Raw genomic sequence first — 7,440 nt, 5'->3', positions numbered from 1 at the left:
GGTGGCTACCATCGATGATGCTAGCCAGCAAGCTCCTGGGTGACTACTCGATGCCGACCATTGTTGGTTTCCTTCATGGCTATTGTAAAATGGTGCTTCATATATCATATGCTCTTTATTGTGATGTTCATTGGCATGCCTGTATCACTGCACTTTTGTTCCTTTCTTAGGGGGTTGCAAGAATCATATACTAATGGCTACAGACAGATGAATAAATAAGAGAAGTTACATTGTTGCAACTATTCTCAGTTATGAGAATACTGAAATGGATATTGACTGATGAGATGATGTTCGTACATGTTGAAGCAGGTTTCGGAAATAAGTAATGGATATAGACCTAACTATGCTCATCTTGTTGGTAAGACATTTTCATAGATCGTTCTTTTCTTGTTCTGGTTGAGATATACTAAAGGTTGTGTACCTATGAAAAAATAAGATACTTCAAATTTTGTATGTAGTACTAAATTTTGTATGTAGTACTTGGTGTATGTGTGCTCATGAGGTGTCCAGGAACATTAGATTTTGTTATGTTCTATTTTCTTACCCTGTACCAACTATGTATACAGTACTCCGAGACTGCTATCGAAGTGACTTTTCTTTTAACTGTTTCTCCATGAAAGTACCATTTATCTTTGATATTGTGTGATGATCACCGAATAACTTATATACCTTTTCAGTAATGACTCTGGATAAAGACGGAGCAGATAACATAATCTTGGCGAAGGCATCTCAATGGAGATGGGACAGTGTTGCACAAGTGGATTTATTGGGTTGGAGAAATAGAAAAAAATCTTGCTTGGTTCTTGTATTCTCTTTCCAATGTACCTTTTTAATGTATTTTCGGCATGGAATAGATGATACCTCTCACTTAAGTTTGAACTTCGATACGTTTCATAATATGATTGGGTATTCATGTCTTATACATTATGTTTCATTTTTTCCACAATTATGCACCCTTAATTTATGTTCGTATTGCCTTTATAACTTGTTTATTGATTGATGTCATATATACTCCTACTCACAGTCTATTATGTGAGAAATTGTTTATGTTTTAATAGCTTTCCATGGATAATGAACTGTGTATGGTGGCTTTATTAATCTTCAAGCATTATTACATGTTAGTGATCTTGAATGCATGTTTGTCATGATTCACTTATGTGTGCGTGATTGGGAGTGGTACTTCTCAGAAAATAAAATTGATGTCTCACCGGTTGGGTCACTGACATGTGGGTCAGTCACCTGTTGGACTCACATGTCATAGATACAAAGATAGGTGCCTTAAAGCACCGAAGCATCGTCCGGTGGCGCCCTAGTCCATGGAATCGAGCGTCTATCAGGACAGACAGGTGGGCCAGGACGACCGGTACGCCGGTGAAACTACCGCTCCCATCGCCGCGCTGAAGTCGAATCCCCACAGCCCCCGGCTCCGACACGGTCACTCCGCCTCACCTCACCACGAGCCCCCTCGATATCTCCTCCTCCAGCCCCTCTGCTCTTCTCGCCTCCATCCCCAGAAGACCCCCTGATTCGGCGAGGTTCCAATTCGGCCGGCGACTCGGATCTCGGCGCGGGGTTGCAGCGGTGATCCCTCAGGACTCGCAAGCCATGGCCGCCGCCGATCCCGCCGTCGCCACCTCCACCTGCGCGCACTGGTAACCTTCCGGCCTCTCGCGGCGCCGTCGGTCGTCTGTTTCTCACTATCTGCTGCTGGCTACGAGCTGCCAAATAATAGTAGTACTATTGCTTTCCTCTTTCCACCCGGCAATATTTTTACTTACTACAGTAGTTCATCAGTTATTAGTAGCCTTTTCCCCCTCTGCGATGGCAATTCATCGCATGCACTGCTAATATAGGTAGTGCTTGGGGGCATGTCTTGTGCTTGCCGATTACTGACCGTACTTGTCTGCGAATTTTCTTCAGTAACCGAGAGGTTCCGTCTCCCAACATCGCGCTGCATTCTGCACACTGCGCTCGCAACCTTCACTTGAAGTGTGAGCATTGTGGAGATATGGTCCCAAGGAAGCACATGGATAAGCACTATGATGATAACCATGCTCCGGTACTTCTCCAAATTATAACCGTATCCAGAATGTATTCATTTGATTTTGATGTATGCACACATTTTCATTCTCCTAGCGGTTATTCTTCGCATAGCCTGTGATGCTGCTCAACCCAATATCTTGCATAAATTCATCACATAAACCCACATTACAGCTAAGATCGTTCTGACATAATCTAGCTGCAGCACTACGGTAGCCAAATAACCTGCGTGCCAGGAAAAGACTCGGTGATTTGATCATCATGTCAGTGTCTTATGCTTTGTGTGGAAAACATGCATTCATATAACCACTGGATAGATTAAGAAGATGGCAACAGATATACATCTTACTGGATTTATGTACTTCCGGTATTACTAATCCTAACACCGCTAATCAGATTCTTATTTGCGGATATAGGTGAATTGCCCACTCTGCGAACAAACTGTGGAGCATGAGCTGTGGGATCTTCATAAACGCTTACAGTGCCCACAAAGGATGCTTGCGTGCCAGTATTGCAAGTTTGAACTACCTGCAGCTGACATTTTTGAGCATCAGGTGTGAATGTATTCATACGTTATTACTCAAAAAACTGGACAACATTCTTTTCCTTAAAACATTATAAGCCACACATATATAGTCCATCTCTGTCTAACTATATGAGTTTTGCTCTACAGGATGTATGTGGAAATCGAACAAAATATTGTCAACCTTGCAACAAGGACATCAGACTTCGAGAATGGATTGGACACGAGCTCCTACTCCATTCAAAAACAAATGCCGCTGCAGAATCTTCAAGGTAAAAACATGGAACCTTATATTGATGCACGTGACTTGTTTATGTAGACATGATTCAGTGTAAGTTTCAGTTAGAACAATGCTGCTTAGCATTTTCAGTTGCAATTTTTAGACAAAGATAAGCCGGCTATATATCTCAGTTAGAACAGTGCTGCTTAGCATCTTCAGTTGCAGTTTTTAGATAAAAATCCTCTAATACAGTGCCTCAGCCTATCGTTTAAATCTATTAGCTGTGACAATAGAAGTGTATTTCTATCGTCACAGCTAATTCTATTTGAGCCTGCCTTCTGATACAATTCAAATTCTTGTGACAGATCCATGCTGGAAAAAGAAGAGGGTGGTCGTCACAAGCAAGCACGCCCCGCTTTTGGTTTGAAACACAAGCAACTGCTCCTCACAATTGCAATAACCGGACTTGCTGTACTGATTGGATCCATTCTGTTCCAAAGAAGGATTGGAAGTTCCGAAGCCTTGTAAAGTTGTAATGATGTTCACCGCAGGAATGTAGATCAATTTTTTTTGTGCCTTCTAAATCTTAATGCACAAGTTCTTCCATAATCAATAGCAGAGCTTATTCCTTGAGTAATGTTCAGAACAAAAACCATGTAGAATATCAGAAATCACCGGATCGAGAAATGTGCTGTGCCTCACAATGTATGCCAATATGATACTTCCTGATGGCAATAAAGTATTACAGATTACCTTACAAGGGTTCATATCTGTTTCTTTTCTTGCTTTCATCAATCTGTTGTTAATGATAGACCTTTTACGGGTTTTTTGCTCAAATGTTATCTCATCAATCATTTCAACAAATTGCGCTCTTTAATCTTCATGCAAGATGTTTAAAGTTGACCACTAAATTAATTGAAGTACCTGATAACACATTAGTTCAGTCTGGAATGCTACAAACTAAAAACTTGCAGGACTCTGTTCCCCTAAAGTATGAGATGCATTCATGAAGGGGAAAATAGGCTACGGACTTTCTGCTTACTAGAACAGGCAGCAACTACAACAATCTCAAAATTCCTCTATGTTGTAAGTTGATTTTGGCAGGGCCCCTTTCACAAACGAAAGAAAGGCTCTATTTCCTAACTAACCGATGTTGCTTCTTTAAAGCGCTTGCAGTAAATAGCCTATATGTGGACGGATCCATCTCAGCGATCTTCCCAAATTGCTTGTCATAGAAGCCCCATAGCTCGAACCTGTATCAAATCAAAACATCAAGGAACAGTGTCAGCATGTCAAAAGGATGATAAACTAAATGCCAGTGTCAGAAAAAAAAAACATACCAGTATGCTAAGAACTGAAATGGAGCATACTCGCCGTAGATTTTATCCAATTCCATATGAACAGATTTGATGGTGCTTGCAATTTTATGACACTGCAAGAAATTCCATACATAAATGACATACTGAAACAGTGAAACCCCATGAACACTAAATCAAGGATGTAGAGGGGAAAATACCTGCTTTAAATGCCTAATTGTCTCGGTATCAGCTGGGATCATGTGGAAAAATCCCATGCACATGAGCACATTGGCACGAGTGAAAGGGCCGAATCCGGAGATAGTGGTTAACTCGTTATTCAGTCTTTCATAGGTAGACGGGATAGTAGATAGCTCTTCTGTAGCTGGTAAAGACATTTTCTGCATTTCTTCAAGATTTTGTAGGCATACCTTTCCTTCCACAATGCTGCGTGCAAGCAACACAATCCGCTCCGCTCGATATCCAAGGTTACAGCATTTCGCTAAGAAGTCTTCATCCAGATACGCCAATTCTTCCGGAGTAGGGAAATCTCCAATGCAACCTTCCAAGCTGAGCTCTGAAGAATCAAATGACTGACATGCACTGCCTGTTTCAGGCGCAACTTGGGGCAAGCTAGCCGATTTTTCATCCGTTTCCAAATGTGTTATGACATCGCTAGTACCAGTTGCCACTCTTGCATCCTCCGCGGTTTCTACTCTTGGATCCTCCAAGCACTCCAACTCGGTAAACTTTGTTTCTAGCTTGACACGGACATTCCGATTCTTGCCGCGCTTCCTTTTAAGCTCCCTGATTGGAGGTGTCCTTAACTCAAGAACTTCAGTACCAGATGAATGTCTCAACTCCAACTGAAGCTCGCACAGCGCAGTAGCCATTGCCAATGTTCTTGTCCATCTGCTGGGCAATAACATGGCAATATAAGATACGTATTTTGCAAATGCAGTTAAAGATACTGGAAAACTGCGCACTTCTGAATTCTGATGCTCAGTAACACATACAGAGGAAAGCAGAGGGAAATCAAGACTGGGACGTACTGGCAATTGCAGAGGAGGATGCACTTGACCATGTCCTCGAACAGCGTGGGCGAGCGGAAGATGCGGCCGAACCCCGCCTCCCTCGCGGCGGCGTGCATCGCCTGGAACTCCGCCACCACCCTGCCGTCCTCCTCCGACAGCCGCAGCATCCGCCGCACTTGCTCCTGCCAACGGAAAACCAAGAATCCATCAGCCAACGCGAGCTTCTTTTCTTCTCCGGGTCCGGCGAAAGCCCTGCTTACGAGGATGCAGTCCTGGTCGAGCGGGGAGAGGGCGTCGGCGCCGAAGAGGGAGACGAGGAGGGAGCGGGAGGGGCGCGCGGGGTGGCGGGAGACGCGGGCGAGCAGGGACCTGGAGCGGTCGGAGGCGAGGCGGAGCGGGCGGAGGAGCGCGCGGGAGGCCGGGTCCCAGCGGTTGGGCGCCATCATGAACAGCCCGTGGCTGCACACGGCCGCTTCCAGGTCGAACGGCGCCGCGCCGAGCGGGAGCTCCAGCTCCAGCTCCACGCGCGCGCGGGGCAGCGGTGGCGCGGCGGCGGGGCCGCCCTCTAGGGTCGTCGGCATGGCCGTTTCCTGGGTGCCGGGGAGCACGCGGGCGGCGGAGATTCAGGAGCGGCAGAAGCCCCCGGAAAGGTCGAATCTGGTCAATTAATTAGACCCATTAACGGTCGCGCAAAGGGCGCCCCCTCGCTGCATCCACCTCATCACTGTCAGTCAGAGTAAAAAAAGAATCGTAAAAAAATAATGTGCTAGCGAGGGAAAAAGAACCAGAGGAGGGATTGGGCATGACCTGGTCTCCGCACGCCCACCTTTTCTCTTGATGCCGCCGCCTCCTCTCCTCTCCTCTCCCTCGATTCTCCTCGCGCCGCCATGCCGTTCTTCCTCTGCCTCTGTGCGTGCTCCGAGCCCCTCCTCTTCCTCGTGCCGTCGGCCTCCTCACCTCTCCTCGTTGGCCGTCGCTCCTAAGTCGTGGAGCTCCTCGCCGCGGTTGCAGGGTCCAAGCAAAGACGAAGAGGAGACCCCAAGATCCAGTCGCGCCTTCTTCTTACCCTCGATCTGCTCCTCTTGGGCTCTTCGTTCGGATGGATGAAGCTCTCGTCGATGGGCACGGCGACGGCGACGTTTAGAGGCGATGCTCAACTATGCGTGGGAGATGGCGTGGAAGAGCAGCTCGCGGCTCACAACTATGATGTTGCCTGGATGTTTGACGATGACGAGTCTCTCAAGCTCGTCGTCGGCTGTCAAATCGTCTTCACGCGCTGGTATGTCCAATCCACCCCAGCCCCTCCCCCGTGAGAGTGCAGCTCTATCGAGCCCGAGGTGACCCCATGGCAAGGCAGGAGACCCCATGAACAGCCCGTGGCTGCACATGGCCGCCTCCAAGTCGAACGGCACCGCGCCGAGCGGGAGCTCTAGCTCCACGCGCGGCGCGGCGGCGCGGCCGCCCTCAGGGGCCGTCGGCATGGCCGTTTCCTGGGTGCCGGGGAGCACGTGGGCGGCCGAGATTCGGGAGCGGCAGCAGCCCGGAACGGTCGAATCTGGTCAAAGTGCCGGAATACGGGCGGGCGGGCGGGCTAGGCAGTGATTAGTAACAGTGTGCAGTCTTTAGTTTTTTACAAGTGTGAATGCAATCGCACGCAACTTGTAAGACTACCCACAATGGAAGTAATATAGGTGGTAACATCACACTTATCTAGGCAAAATAGATAATGTGACATGTAATTAATGAAGAAAGAGAGGCATGTGGTAACATAGCTAGTTACTGTAATATCACACATATCAAGAAAAGATGAGTTTACAACCTAATAAATGGAGTGATGCATGACACAACACATATGTTACTACCCACTGTGGAGGTAGTAACATAGACTAGTAAGGTAGTAACATAGACTAGTAACATGTGCATGTTACTATTCTAAGTTACTCCCCGCTGTGACTGGTAATAGTACGACACTACGACTTTCGAAAATTCCTTTTGGAGATCGAGCTCCAATGAGGTTGTTTTTCGAAAAAAATCAAAATTCATTAAAATTCACATTTTTTACATTTCAAAAAATTCTGAAAACAAATATAGATATACATGGAGGTATAATGCACAAGTGTTTAGGACCAAATACGTTGAAATGGGGGTTGTGTAAAAAGACAAATCTGGAGCTTTTTGATACATTGCTACTATTCATCCTTCCAGGCCATGAGTTTGTCTTTTTATACAAATCGCGTTTCAAGTTTACACACATGCGCATAACATCCTTGTTTAGTTGTACATTTTTTTTCAGATTTATTGAAATTGGAAAGTTTGAATTTTGAAGTT

The 7,440-nt window shown here is 46.1% G+C and overlaps 2 protein-coding genes across 3 annotated transcripts; one reads left to right on the top strand and one right to left on the bottom strand.

Annotated features, from left to right (window-relative positions):
• The first annotated feature begins 1,343 nt into the window (after positions 1–1,343).
• On the top strand, positions 1,344–3,540 carry LOC123187672 (XIAP-associated factor 1). Its single transcript, XM_044599591.1, has 5 exons — positions 1,344–1,652; positions 1,921–2,059; positions 2,457–2,594; positions 2,714–2,835; positions 3,149–3,540. The coding sequence occupies exons 1-5, from the start codon at positions 1,606–1,608 to the stop codon at positions 3,309–3,311; spliced, it is 609 nt and encodes a 202-aa protein (XP_044455526.1). The 5' UTR covers positions 1,344–1,605; the 3' UTR covers positions 3,312–3,540.
• A 133-nt stretch (positions 3,541–3,673) lies between these two features.
• Positions 3,674–5,819, bottom strand: LOC123187671 (uncharacterized). 2 transcript variants are annotated; one of them, XM_044599589.1, is made up of 5 exons: positions 5,373–5,819; positions 5,131–5,294; positions 4,300–4,993; positions 4,124–4,215; positions 3,674–4,036 (listed from the first exon to the last, which is right to left on the bottom strand). In XM_044599589.1, the coding sequence occupies exons 1-5, from the start codon at positions 5,691–5,693 to the stop codon at positions 3,916–3,918; spliced, it is 1,392 nt and encodes a 463-aa protein (XP_044455524.1). In that variant the 5' UTR covers positions 5,694–5,819; the 3' UTR covers positions 3,674–3,915. The 2 variants fall into 2 exon arrangements, with proteins under 2 accessions (XP_044455524.1, XP_044455525.1); XM_044599590.1 differs by having other exon boundaries at positions 4,300–4,990; positions 5,373–5,817.
• Between the last annotated feature and the right edge of the window lie 1,621 nt (positions 5,820–7,440).

Source organism: Triticum aestivum, chromosome 2A (genome assembly GCF_018294505.1).
Source record: "Triticum aestivum cultivar Chinese Spring chromosome 2A, IWGSC CS RefSeq v2.1, whole genome shotgun sequence".
NCBI classification, from domain to species: domain Eukaryota; kingdom Viridiplantae; phylum Streptophyta; class Magnoliopsida; order Poales; family Poaceae; genus Triticum; species Triticum aestivum.
This window is presented reverse-complemented; position numbering and strand designations above follow the sequence as displayed.